The 14,853-nt window shown below is 37.3% G+C and overlaps 1 protein-coding gene across 4 annotated transcripts in view; it reads right to left on the reverse strand.

The window, feature by feature from the left end:
• Positions 1-14,853, reverse strand: part of N4bp2l2 (NEDD4 binding protein 2 like 2) — a 59,105-nt gene that overhangs the window by 27,971 nt on the left and 16,281 nt on the right. For 3 of the 4 annotated variants that reach the window (XM_029533593.1, XM_029533592.1, XM_029533591.1), the window contains one exon: positions 12,703-12,849. In XM_029533593.1, the coding sequence (XP_029389453.1) occupies positions 12,703-12,849 (147 nt within the window). Of the gene's footprint in view, positions 1-12,436; positions 12,850-14,853 lie in introns of those variants that run through there. The other variant, XM_021186711.2, reaches the window with a different exon arrangement.

The raw sequence follows: 14,853 nt of genomic DNA on the forward strand, positions 1-14,853 counted from the left end.
CCAGGCTGGCCTCGAACTCAGAAATCTGCCTGCCTCTGCCTCCCAAGTGCTGGGATTAAAGGCGTGTGCCACCATGCCCGGCAAGCCCTTAGATTTTTTTTTAAAAAGATTTATTTATTTAATGTTTATGAGTACACTGTAGCTGTCTTCAGACACACCAGAAGAGGGCATCAGATCCCATTACAGATGATTGTGAGCCACCATGTCATTGCTGGGAATTGAACTCAGGACCTCTGGAAGAGCAGTCAGTGCTCTTAACCACTGAGCCATCTCTCCAGCCCAAGCCCTTAGATTTTTAAATCTCACAAATAATTCTCTTTGAGCAAGACATGATGAATAAGACCTAGAATCCTATGATTTGAGACTGAAGCTTCAAGTTTGAAGCTAGTCTAGACGACTTTAGTAACTGTTTAAAAGGAAGAAAAATCTTTCTAGTTTCCATACTCTATTTGGCTTAATATGAGTGACAATTTTGCCTTTTAGGCTCAGGGCAATAACATAACCTCCTCTACACTAAGGAGTGGCCTAACTTATAATAAGGATCTGATTGACTCCTTTGCTCTTGTGGTAACAGTGGCCCTATTGAGATCTTCTGGATCAATGGTTCTCAACCTTCCTTATGCTGTGACACTTTAGTTCTTCAAATTTGGATGACCCTCAACCAAAAAATTATTATTACTTTCATTGCTACTTCATAGCTGTAATTTTGCTATAGTTATGAATAATAATGTAAATAGTAATATAACCATGTAAAAATGGTCTTAGGTGACCCCTATCAAAGAGCTGTTTGACCACCCAAAAGGGTTGAAAACCACTGTTCTGGATCTGCCTTTTGTTGGAGACACAAGTTCACAGGAGGCTCTCTAGACCCGTGTGTTGGAATCCCTGAACTCAACAACCACCACCACCACCAAAGAAACAAACACCATCACCCCCAACAACAACAACAAAACAAAATGAAAAGAATCAGATTTCAAGTTTTCTATTTGCAAAACCCAGTGGGAATGTAAGTCTATACATTCCGGAACATTCTGGAGACCCAGATTTTGAGAGACCACAGGTTTATAGGAACCTTTCAGTATTGAAAAAGGAAGTCTGATACTTCAGTACAAACTATAGGCCAAAAGAGAAACACAGGTGTAAGGAAATATATTTGGGGTCAATACTATGCACTCCTGCAGTATGATAAACACTGGTTTAGATTTTTGTGGATGCAGCTATGAACCAAATGAATTCTAGCAGGGCATGGTAGATGGGATTTGTCTTGAGCCCTACCACTTCAGAGGCAGAAACAGGCAGGTCTCTGAGTTCTAGACCAGTCTCTTTTATATAGTAAGTTCTAGGCTAGCCTCGGATGCATAGCGACAAACTAAATAATCTAATAGTATTCAGACAACAGGACAGTGCAAAGAGGAAAAAGGTGGAGCATTTTACTCTGGGTTGGGTCAGGGAATGGCAACTACAGTAAAGATGGAGAGCAATATTGTAAATATGGGCTGGTATAAAATGAGGTCCAGAAGAAAAAGTCAAAGAAACATATTATGAAGAATTAAAGGAGAATTCTAATTAATATGTATGAATATACATATGTATTACTATTGAGTCACAAATTCAAGGTCTTAATTTAGACTAAACTAGTTGCTCTAAAGATAAAAATTATGGGGTAGCAAAAGTGGGGAGGAAGGGACAGAAACATGACTACTACATCCACATGATAAATAATGAGGTCACTGGAACAGACAAGAATAGAAAACTGTCTAGAACTGAAATGTAAGGAATTTGAAAATTAAAGAGTAAGGGGAATAGAAGGTGGCAAAGACGACTTTCAAGAAACACAGCCAGAGATCTGAACACAAACCACAATGTCAAAGCATATCGTATATGCAAAACATATTAGTTTCCATGTATGTGTGACTCTGTGTACTCGTGAAGACCAGAAGAGGAAGTGCAGTTCCCTGTAGCTGGAGAAAGAAGTGGTTATAAGGCACCTGATGTGGGTGCTGGGAACCAAGTCCTGCTCTTCTGGATGAGTTCCAAGGACTTTTAACTGCTGCTTATATTTGTCATAATGGAGGTGGTGTGAGTGTGCTACAGCACATATATGGACACGAAAGAACAACTTAGCAGACATAGTTTTCTTTCTATAGGTCCTGGAAATTGAACCTCAGGCTTGGGGAGAAAGTGCTTTACCTGTTGAGTCAGCCCAGCTAAGGCTAAATATATTGTTTTCTGTATGTTTGTTTAAGACGGGGTTTCTCTGTGTGGACCTGGCTGTCCTGGAACTTGATCTGTAGATTATTGTGGCCTCAAACTAAGACAGACCTGCCTGCCTCTGCCTCCTGAGTGCTGAGATTAAAGGCGTGTGCCACTACTTTTGGATGATGCTAAATATCTTAATAAAAAGGTTGAAAACTTAAATGCTACAAAATAGCCAAAGATAGGCAATGAACATTCTTGAGACTTCTATGTTAATTAAGTAAAATGAGAGCGGCAATGGGTTGAATATAATCAATTACAAATGAGGAAGTAAAACATTAAGTACAGATTGTTTATGAGGTGAATTTTGCCAACAAAAGATTTAACAGAAGCTTGAATATGTTTAAATGCTGAAGCAAAAATCCCAGGAACCAGGATGAAGTTGAGTCAGAAAAAGAAGTAAGCCCTGGTGATAAACTGCGATTCTAGACAAGGTGAGAGATAGAGCCCGCAGGATAGTCTTAATAATGGGAAGAGCTGGCCTCTCTGTCTGTGAACAGACATCATGACCAGGCAACTCTTACAAGGACAATATTTAATTGGGGCTGGCTTACAGGTTCAGAGATTCACTCCAGTGTCTTCAAGGCAGGAGCATGGCAGCATCCAGGCAGGCATGGCACTGGAGGAGCTGAGAATTCCACATCTTCTTCTGTAGGCCTCTAAAAGACTGGCTTCCAGGCAGCTAGGACAAGGGTCTTAAAGCCCATGCCCACAGGGACACACCTATTCCAACAAGGCCACATCTCCTAATAGTGCCACTCCGAGCCAAGCATATACAAACCATCACAGCCTCTAATGAAAAGGAGTGTAGACAGGATAAATGTGGACTCAGACTGCATGACTTTTAATAATAAATTATCCTTTCCTTACTAAAAATCGCAACCCATGAACATTATGAAAAGTTTCCTAAGACAATAACGTTGGCATTCACCAGCTTGAATCAGTTAAATAATAAACTGATTATATGTATTTTAAAGACAATTATGTAGTCATGCACTGCAAATATGGATCTTCACTGTCATATAAATTTATGCTCAAATTTCATGTTCTTGGAAAGTAATGGGGAGGTAGAGGGTGGGAAGTGGAGGGTGAGGTGTGGGGTGAAGTGGAGGGTGAGGTGTGTCAGGAAGAGTCTCCACGTAGGAGAGGCTAGCGGGTGATCTTCCAGAGATGTTGCACTATGGAACTACAATGAATGAACCTTTGGAGGCAAGGCCTGCGGGACAAATCTCAGGATTCGATTCCTGTAGCTGATATACCTTTCTTGTCCTTATAAAATTAAAATAATAACTCCTGGGCATCCAGCCTAACCTACTGGGCAGACTTTCTGCAAAGATGTACTGTTTTTTGTTTTTCTTTTCCCTCTGTATAGCCCTAGCTGTCCTGGAACTCACTCTGTAGACCAGGCTGGCCTCGAACTCAGAAATCCGCCTGCCTTTCTCTGCCTCTGCCTCCTAAATCCTGGGATTAAAGGCGTGCACCACCACCTCCTGGCAAGATATACTAACTTATAGTGATGATATACAGATATAAACTATTTAATTCTTAATGATGATTCTATAAGGATTCTTAAAATTATACTAGTAACTATTAAGCACTTTATAATTAGGGCTGCAACTAGAGCTCTGTGATAGAAAAAATGAAAAACCAAAAATCTCTGCCAGTCTTCAGGTACCGTGAGTTAATTGCTTCTGAGATAGAAAGCAGGCACTTACAACTTTGAATACATTCTTTAGAGCTGTAAAACAATTAACCAAAGGTCAGAAAAGGGAAGGAATGATGTATTGTAGGTTCAAGGACAGAAAATAAAATATTGATGGGGGGGGGGCTGGTGAGATGGCTCAGCGGGTTAAGAGCACCTGCCTGTTCTTCCAAAGGTGCAGAGTTCAAATCCCAGCAACCACATGGTGGCTCACAACCATGAGAGCAGTTCACAGAATGCAGAAAGAAAGAGACCAAAGGAAGAATGCAGAGAGCAGAAAGATTAGGCAGGCTTCTCTTTACCACGGGAGGAACAGTTTTCTTAGCAGCAAGGTAAGCTTAGTCTTACTAAAGAGGGAAAAGCTTCTTTTCTTACAGATTTGGGTTTAATTCACTTAGCAATAAACAGATAGCTTTTTTTTTTCTCTATGCAATAAAGGTTGAAAGCTTATTTTTCATCCAGAACGACTGAGTTTTTTGTGCACTGGTGCTTTTGCCCCATTTGCATGCATGCGTGTGTGTGTGTGTGTGTGTGTGTAAATATGAGATAAGTAGCCGTGAGCCACAAGAGTGTAGGAAGGTATATGAGTGTGTGTGCAGGAATGTCTATGTGTTTATGCATATTTGCTTGTGTAAAAAATTTCCCTTCTGTGAGCTGCACTCTGGTTCAAGACAAGTTTATTTCTCTAAACCTCCCTCCTGCCTGGCAAGCAAGAGGCGAGGTTTCTGAGCAGAGAGAAAGATGCCCTAGCAATCAATCCTTTACTTAACAACCCACCTCCTCTGTTAATCAACAGGTGTTAGTTCATTCAGAGGCCGGAAGCTTCTGGCTTCAGAGTAACTTGAGTAAAGACAGGTAAGCATTTTAGAAAGCAACCTTAATGTCTCACAAGATCAAGCCTTGCCCCCACCAATGCTCTTCCCCCTTGGCTGCTTCAGAGAGGACCCAGGTAAGGGGCTAGGCTCCCAGCAGTGGAGAGAATTTCTGTTTTGAAATTAATACCGAGGATCACACTCCCAGTCCTTTAGAGAGCTTTTGAAAACGCTCATGAACATTTTGGTGGATCATTTAAGATTAGGATAACAACTATCTGGATTTTCTTTTTTTTCAGATTTGTCTAGGAAAATGCTGATTCTATAAATGACCTAATAGACATAATCAAAAGCATGAACAGACTTGATCATAGTTTATGATCATCTCTAAAGCCTCCTGGTAACGACAATCTGGAGAAAGGGGTTCTGGTATAACACCAGATATGCCATAAAGTTATAAATGTGACTGATTACAGAACAAACTCCCTGTAAAGATGCTCTGTTTTGATCAATGTTTTCTTACTGATTGTTCCAGGGAGAAGTCTGGGGCCCAGGTGTCATACCTAATCATGTTCACTGAATTCTGTTTTAAAAAAATTACATATATATATCACGAACATGAAAGAAACAAGATCTAAGCTTCCATGGCATTGAAATTCTGAAGACATATGACAATCTTTCTTATTATTTCACTCTGCCTCTACTGGTTTTTAAACAGCAAATGCTAAGGAGGTAGGGAAATACCATTTCAACAACTACTGTTCCTTAGAATTTTAAGGATATCATTTCTCACTATTTTTAATTATTTAAAAATATCAGATCATTTTCTATGCTTGTATTTGACAGAAATATAAATAAAACACTACAAATTGGATCTGTAGCCAGTGTTGTTTCATTATTTTCCAAGAATATATATATATATTATTCCAAGAATACTGCTTTCCAGTTCCTAAGTTCACAGTTACCATACATAATCCCATCGCGAAACCAATGCCATCTATCTCTTCTTTCATTTACCCTTTCCTACTGAAAGCAAAACCTCAGTTGTCATCAATAAATGACACAAAGCTACCACAAACTACTTTTAGGAATTAAGAAACAAAAGCCAAGCCCAGTTCATTAATTTATTTTAGTAAAAACAAAGTCAAATACTCAAATCTCCAGCATATAAACATTTTCCTTATAAAACTTAATTTCATGTTATTTATAAAACAAACTTAAGAAATTGCTTCCTCTATTTTTTTAATTGTTGAAAATTAATTTAAAGCATCAAAAAAAGGAAAACATGCAATTTCCACAACACTTCCAGCTAATACAGCTAAGATAATAAGCAGGCAAAATAGAAAAATAAGACCATGTTTACCTATTTTAGGGAATGCTATCTGAAAATTAAGCATGACTAAAAAACTCAACTTGTACAATTTAATAATCCATTTATTGAATAATACACATTTCAAATGTGAATTAAAATGAGAAATTTTAAAAATAAATGCTAAGCATTAAAAACACAACAGCAAATATTAACATTTTTATATCAATGTATAATTTGCGTAAAACATTTAAACATTAAATGGCTATCAATTTTTCTACTTTCAGTATTGACTTTTCAAAAACTGAGTAAGTACTAAAGACTTAATCTAAATTAAAAAGAGGACCGTGTGGGTAAACATAAAGATACAGTGCTCCCTAGATTAAAAATTTTTCCATCCCTTACTAGAGAAATATATATAGGACAAATTATTCAACTTAAATGTATTAGGACTATGGCTCAACAACCGCAGGCATTAACCTGACAGTAGTCATTTACACAAGTGTCAGTGAGCTGAGGTCTGCTGCCACAGCACTGGAGGAGGCTTAACTCTAACAGTGAAATATGTACCATTAGTCTTCAGCTATAACCCGTCAACTGAATCCTCCCATCACCATGATTCGGTTGCTGAAACACTTCCTCCTAAAATCTATTCATCAAATTACACCACATTTAGGAGAATCTCAACCAATGAGTATCACAATGATAGATTTTTAAAATAAACCTTTCAAATAAGCCTTTTGTATCAAAATTGTACTAACCCACAGGGTCAAGAGAGTAAGTGCTGACCTGCGGCCACGGGTGAAGCTCACGCGGACACTGGGATCAGTGGACCACAGGAAGGACAAAGAAGTTAGAGTTCTGCTAGGCACTTACCTACCATCCTCACTAAGAATGCCACGTGGCCACAGGAGGACTGCTAAGCAGGAAGCGGAAGGAAAGCACATACAGAAAAAGAGTATGAAAGAAAAGAAACATGACTTCTAAAGTATTAAGAAAAAAACCTACAAACCCTTCCTAAACAAATGTTCTTTCATTTTGATATATATGGAAACAAACCAAACCAGAGTTCAGAACTCCAACTTAAAGTAGTAATTTTAACAACCACAGCTTTGGATGAATTCATTAAACCTAAGAGTTAAATGTTCAGATTTCTCATATGAAAAGACAACTGAGACTACAACACAAGAAGCAACGCCCAACCCCAATCTTTTAATGCACTCCACTGAATGGAAAGAAAGTTTAACACAAATACAGTTAAGAGGCAAACAACTCAGGAGCCTCCTTCTCAGTCTGCCCATGAGTTTACAAGGTGTTCAAACTTTGTAAACAGTAAACAAGAAAAGAATTACTAAGAGCGAGATGAGGCCTTTAATCCCAGCAACTAGGAAGCAGATGCAGGTGGATTTCTATGAGTTTGAGGCCAGTCTGGTCTACAGAGTGAGTTCCAGGACAGCCAGGGTCACACAGAGAAACCCTGCCTCAAAAACAAAAAACAAAAAGGTGCTAGACTATCCCCTTCAACACAAAGTCCCCAAAGTCTTCAGTTCCCACCACACAGGGGTAATGCTGGGTAATGTGGTTTTGTCTAGTTCTAAGATTAGTGCTCACACCATCACTGGGTCCCAGCTACAAAAAATACTTTGTAACACAGCTTATTGAAGTTAACAAACCACATGCTAAGAGGTGTATATATAATATATACATAATCATTGCAATACAATACCTGAAATGTGACAGGGTTACTAATAAACAATCTTTGAAAAAAAATAGATATGACTAATACAAATGACTAAGACTTCTATTAAATATCTAAAAAAGAGCAATTAAAATTTCCCAATTCAAGAGAGAATGGTGGTGCATGCCTCCTATAATCTCAGCACTTGGGAGATGGCAGCAGGGAGGATCAGGACTCCTCAGCCATGCAGTGAGTCTGACGCCAACTGTGGGTTATATAAAGCCAGGCTCTTTTTTTTTTTTTTTAAAGATAATCATTCTTTTTGTTGTTGATGATCTTTTCCCCAAGAATTATCTTGTGGGCATAAAAATAGCTCAGTGGATAAAAGCATTTGCCACCAAATCTAACTACCTGAGTTTGATCCCAGACCCTCACTCACATGACAGGAGAACCAATTCTCCCAAGCTGTTCTCACCTCCACATGAATGACAGTGACCGCACAGGCACACACATACATGCATGCATGCAAACACATGCTGGCATAATTAAAAATATGCAAAACACTAGGAGTTATTTGTGGCATAACACCCTCTTATTCCTGTACAAAACCTGAAAGTGATAATGTGTTAAGAATTTACATAAAAAGGTTGTTCTACATCATTATTTATACACATATTCTATTCATTATAATCTAGACACTGAGAACAATAATCATTCTTCCACAAGTTTTTAAAGTTTAACTGCACTAAGTCAATACTAATATACCATTCAATGTTTCCTCTGAAATTTACAAAGCACAAAAGGGTGAGAATTCTTTAGGCTTAAACCAGTTGACAATTTGAAAGGCAGAGAAATAACTCAGTGGTGAAGAGGATGAGGTTCAGATCCCAGCACCCACCTGGCAGCCTATAACCATCTGTAACTCTGGCTCCAGGGGAATCCAACGCCTGCTTCTGACATCCTAGGTTACTGCATGCATGGTGGACACACACACATACACACACATACACACACACACACGAACCACATAGGCATAAAACAAAACCATGACAATTTGAATCAACTAAATTGAAATCAACCTAAATATTGCTTTATAAAAAAAATTTTTAAAAAAGAACAAAATTGAAGCAGATAATCAGTAGTGGCTCTTCTACAATCTATTTCAACAAACATAACTCCTTGTTACTCTGAGGACAGTCTAACAAAAAAAATCTGGCATTTTAATAGTACCTTAATTTAAAAACAAAAAATTTTATGCCAATAACTTTTTTTTGAGACATGGTTTCACTGGTATTTGGCATGTTGGCCAATCTAGCCTTGGACTCAAAGATATCTGCCTGCCTCTCCTTGTTGGTGCTGGCATTAAAGGCATATATCACCATGCCTAAGATGTCAATATTATTCTGTAACAACAGCAGGGTATTTGTATCTCCAACAGGGTATTTGTCAATCCCCAATACAATTTTTCTTTCCCAGTAAACTTACAAAAATATAGCTGATAATTTAAGTGGGAAAATATTCACAAATAGTTCAATCCATAAAACATTAAAATTACAAATTTAATCTACCCTTTGTACCACCACTAAATTATCTCTTCTGAGTAACGATACTATCAAAATGAAACTAAGTCTTCCACAACTCTAGTGCAACACATCACGGTATATGGAGTGCAATGCTAGCTCTTCTCAGTTAAAGGATCCACGTCAGCATACACTTGCACAACAGTGGACGAAGAAGTAAACACATTTGTTCAAGACACCACTAACTACATTAACAATGAGTTGTATTTCTCCAACATTTCAAATGTCTTATTCTTGATTTAACACACTACTCATTTCATTTATCATTACTCAGAAAATTGGTTTCTGACAAGTTTGTAATAAAAATTTAAATAAAATGTGAACACTGAAGAAAATTTAGACAGAATAATTTCTTAATTTTGGTATATTGAGATTATGGCCGGGCGTGGTGGCGCACGCCTTTAATCCCAACACTTGGGAGGCAGAGGCAGGCGGATTTCTGAGTTCGAGGCCAGCCTGGTCTACAAAGTGAGTTCCAGGACAGCCAGGGCTATACAGAGAAACCCTGTCTCGAAAAACAAAACAAAACAAAACAAAACAAAACAAAACAAAACGAAAAAAAAGAAAAAGAAAAGAGATTATGAATCCTTTTGAAATTTATCAATATATAAAACTAGAAAGTTCAATAATCTACATTAGATAAGAAATAAGCAAGCTTCAAGTACTTAAATCAACTGTCACTTCAACAAACCCAAAGATTTTATTTCATAATTTTACTTTTAAACAGATAAAACTATGTAAAGCAATCTTTACTTTAGTGGGGGTTAATGGAAATAAAACTACCTACTTGAAAAGCAATACTAAAGTTCACTTATATTGAGTGCTTTAGTAATTAAGACTATATATATAACAAAGATTACTATGAATGTGTTTATCAAATAGGTAAATAATTTTACTCAAAGGCTAAAACCAAAGAAAACCCCAAATAATTCTAACCCGACCTTCCTGAATTAGAATAGAAGCCGTGAGACCTATCTTAAATACAACGGATGGCTAGTCAGCAAGGTGTGGCACTAGTAGCACTCAAATTACATTCAAAGAAAAAGAAAAGGAAAGATGCCAGAAACCAACAGGTACATTTTGTATTGGCTTTTTAGCATCCAATGTCTTATGATTAGTTGAATTGAATGATATTATTCAGAAATACAAGGAAATAAACCTGTCAAAAGTAATCTAGAAAGTTATGTATTCATAATCTATATCTTATAAAGGCAAGCTTCTATTCTGTCAAAAAAAATTGGCTAAGAGTTTATTATTTTTTTATTATTTAAAAAAAAAAAACAACCCACTAGATTAAGCCGGGCATGGTGGTTGCACACCTCTAGTCCCAGCACTTAGAAGACAGAGACAGGCAGGTCTCTGAGCTTGAGAGTAGCCTGGTGAGTTCAGGACAGCCAGGGCTACACAGAGAAAACAAACCATTCCAAAACAAAACAAAACAACAACAACAAAAACAACACTAGATTAATAGCACTATGACTCTGAAATGAAGCTTCTTAACACGTGTGCAAGTCTATGCGTACAGGTGCATAAGAGGCTAGAGGTATTGGATTCCACAGCACTGGAGTTACAAGGGGTCATGAGCCACCTCATATGGGTGCTGGGAATCAAACTTGGGTACTCTGGAAAGAGCACTTACTCTTAACCACTGCGCCATGTCTCCAGTCCTGAATAAAGTTTCTTAAAGACACAGCATATCTAACAGTTAAGCTTAAATTTTTAGCATGATTTTCAAACTGTGAAAATCTAAATAATATACTGGAAAACACAAATCTAAATTTAAAAGCAATCTTATGTTAAAGAGATATGTATAACGTATATACACATACATACCTACACCTACCTACACATAGATATGTTAGCATATTTTTACTATGTGTTTATCTAAGATGATAAAATACATACAAACACACATGTGCTAATAAACAAGTTAAGATGATACAAGTTGGGATCTACTCACATAGAAACAGCACAAAGCATTTAGGTAAATAGCAGTCAGAGTCTAACAGGAGAGTAAGGACAAGACCCAGCCTGCAATACTGCATCTAGTTTTCAGCCTCAGGACTTGAAAAGAAACTCAGCAAAATGTTTTAAAATAACACAGAGACTACATGATTTAAGACAGGCTACTTAGGAAAAAGTTTGAAAGTCATAAAATATTAATATGCAAAGCATACACAGGATCATGATAAACTAACTGTTGGAATTACATTGCAATTAACTAGGCTTTTTCTTAAGAACATAAACCAGAGATTAAAGGTTTTCTATACCACAGTGGAAACAAAGGTATTCTAGTACGAGGGGGTGGAGTTTCTTCCCAGTGCTACTCTAAAAGACTGGAATCTGAGGAAGGAAGCTATTCAGTGAAGGAGACGGGGCTGGCTTCACAGTAAACATCAGAACCAGGAGAAGACACACTTCACAGGACAGGTGTTCTTTGCCAGCACTAAGGAACTGTCCAAAATCTTTTTGTATCAAAATTATATTACAACAAATTGAACAACAAAAAAACTGAACCATTATCAGAACTGCCTGCCAGGTTTCTAAAAATATATGACCTGCCTTGTCTCTGCTGCCCTTCTACAAACCCAATCAGAAAGGAGTAGGGAATTGTCTAAAAATGATATAGATTGTCACTGGATTACAGGAAGCTAGAGAATAGAGAGCCTCCCCTCAGGTGTTCCCCTGAAAAGGGAGGAGTCTTTATACGCTTTTCTGTGTTGGTCCCATGAATTCATCACAATGGCGATGGCCATCGTATGTGAATAAATGATCCACGAGATGATTAGTGTACCTAGTGTCTAACACTGGCTGGGAAATGCTGTGTGAACTAAGTTGAAATGCGAATTATGGCTTAGAGCTAATTTTGTCACATTATGAATTAGCTGAAACATAATTTCCTGGTATGCCAAATTAAAGTATGCAATAAAAAGCTGGTATTTCTGTATATTTAGGATAATGAATCGAAAATGCTGGGCTTTATAAAAATTTAAAGTATGAACTATTAAAAAAGCAGTTCAACTGTATTGAAAAATAGATAAAGTAGTTTAAAATAGTTTTAGAAAAAAAAATCTTAATTCTTTTTTCATTTTACCAGTCACAATAACCCGAAATATTATCACAAAAGATTATAAAAACATTTAAAATACAATTTTATGCAATTTTTATTTGTACTTTAGGCTCTAAACAACTTGTAGGTAACACCCTTGTGAGGCAACAAAGTGGTTTTTATTTGAAGCTATTCAAAAGTCAAGACAGGCTCACTACTTTGTTCTCAATTGTAATCAATATGTCAGCCAAAACAGCCAACTTAATAGTCATCTGCGATAGACACTTGACCATGTGATCCTAGAGAGCCTCCCCACCTCTGTCCCCCCTCGAGAGGAAGGGGTCTTTGTACGCTTTTCTGTGTTGGTTCCACTGAATTCAGCACAATGGAGATGGACATTTGAAATTCATAACGATCCAACATCTGGGCAATCTTCTTTCGAGACACACCATGTTTATTCCTCCTATCAACAAAAAGAAAGAAAAAGAAAAAAAAAAGAAAAAGATTTTAAATCTTTTTTCTAATTTTTTACAAAGTATAGGCTTAGAGATTGAGCTGTTTTACAGTTATAGAATAAAGTCTAAATGATATTTTATAAACACAAGAAGACATACTTTGCTTTATACAAGAAGAGTCATACTTGCTATTTCAGAGGACAACATTAGCTAACTCCTTACGGAATAGCTCATTGAAAACATTAGGTATACTGCAAAATAAAAGACGTTTTCTACAATTTGTTTTGTTAAAGAGACAGAAAGAACATGAAGTTGGGGGGTGGGATCTGGGAGGAATTAGGGGAGAGGAAAGAATATGATCAAAATATATTACATGCAATTTCTTTAAATATTTTAAAAGGGGGAAAAAAATTAAAACTTTTTTTTTTTTTTTTGGTTTTTCGAGACAGGGTTTCTCTGTGTAGCCCTGGCTGTCCTGGAACACACTCTGTAGACCAGGCTGGCCTCGAACACAGGAATCCACCCGCATCTGCCTCCCAAGTGCTGTGCACCACCACTGCCTGCTAAACCTTTTAAGTGCCCCTCTAAAACTTTTAAAAGAAAAAGATTATGAGGTAGTATTTTGAGAATTATAGAAAAAAAATGGATTTCCTAGTACTTATTAAAAATAAAAAATATTTATCAGTTACTTATATTTATGATACTTTTATATCTTATTAATTAATTGTTATTGGGTTTTTGAGGCAGGTCTATTATTATTATTATTATTATTGGCATTTTTTGTTTCGTTTAGTTTTGTTTTGATACTGGGTCTCAGTCTGTAGTTCTGGTTATCCTGGAACTCACTACGTAGACTGGATGGGCCTTGAACTCAGATCTGCATCCATCTGTCTCTGTCTGCCAAGCACTGGAATTAAAGGTGTGTGCCACCATATCCAGCTTTTCCTACTTCAGTTAAAGTTTCTATATTACCACCTTTATATTAGGAATACAGTTTAATGTTGATTGAAAAATTAGATACAAACAATACATAGTATATGATTTTATTCACACATGTTCATGAAAGTTGGAAAAAGGCAAAAAATTACAAGGTAAAATTTCCACAAAACGTAAGCAGTAAGACAGTATCAGCTCTTCCCCCAAACGCCACTGCCACTACCACAGCCACCGTACTGGAGTGTGCCACAGATCTGAGAGAATAGTTGTGTCCCCATACTGAGGTGACAGCTGAGGATGTGTCCCATCAGCTTCAGTCTCACCAGTGTTAGGACCACAGGCATGGGGCTCCAAGCCTAGCTCCTCCTGTAACTTTATGTGAGTTCTGGGCAAGAAAAGTCATCGAAGTACTCAGGCCTTAGGACAGTTTATTTACTCTCATAGTTTCTCATTGTATGGCTCTGACTTTAAGATAACACACAGGCACAGGCTTTCTCTATTCTCTTCTTGCTTTACTAACTATTCTTAGAAATAGGCCACAAACATACCGGCTTTACTAATCTTATTTTGTTATTTGAGATGGGGTTTCTCTGTGTAGCCTTGGATGTCCTGGAACTCACTCTATAGACCAGGCTGGCCTCAAACTCCCTGAGATTAAAGAAAGGTGTGTGCCACACACCTGGTCCTAATCTGATGTTTTACAATCAAAAGTTTAAGAGCAACAGCAGAGACAGAAGAGATACAAGGTTAAAAACTGACAAGAAATAGAGCAGGGGAATTTATCAATGGAACATCAGCAGCTTGGCAAGCTTGAAACTCTGGGTTAGGTTCCAAACACAACAACTGAAATAAAAATTTTAAAAGTTGGTAAAATATGATTAAATCTACAAGAGCCAAAATCAGCTATTTGATTCTATACAATTCTTCCAAAAATTCAAATTATCCTACATATCAGTTAAAATAAAGTGGCTGCTAATTTATATTAAGAAACTATTTTGCGTCGGGCATGGTGGCGCACGCCTTTAATCCCAGCATTTGGGAGGCAGAGGCAGGTGGATTTCTGAGTTTGAGGCCAG

The sequence above is a fragment of the Mus pahari genome, chromosome 23 (assembly GCF_900095145.1).
Source record: "Mus pahari chromosome 23, PAHARI_EIJ_v1.1, whole genome shotgun sequence".
Lineage (NCBI taxonomy): Eukaryota > Metazoa > Chordata > Mammalia > Rodentia > Muridae > Mus > Mus pahari.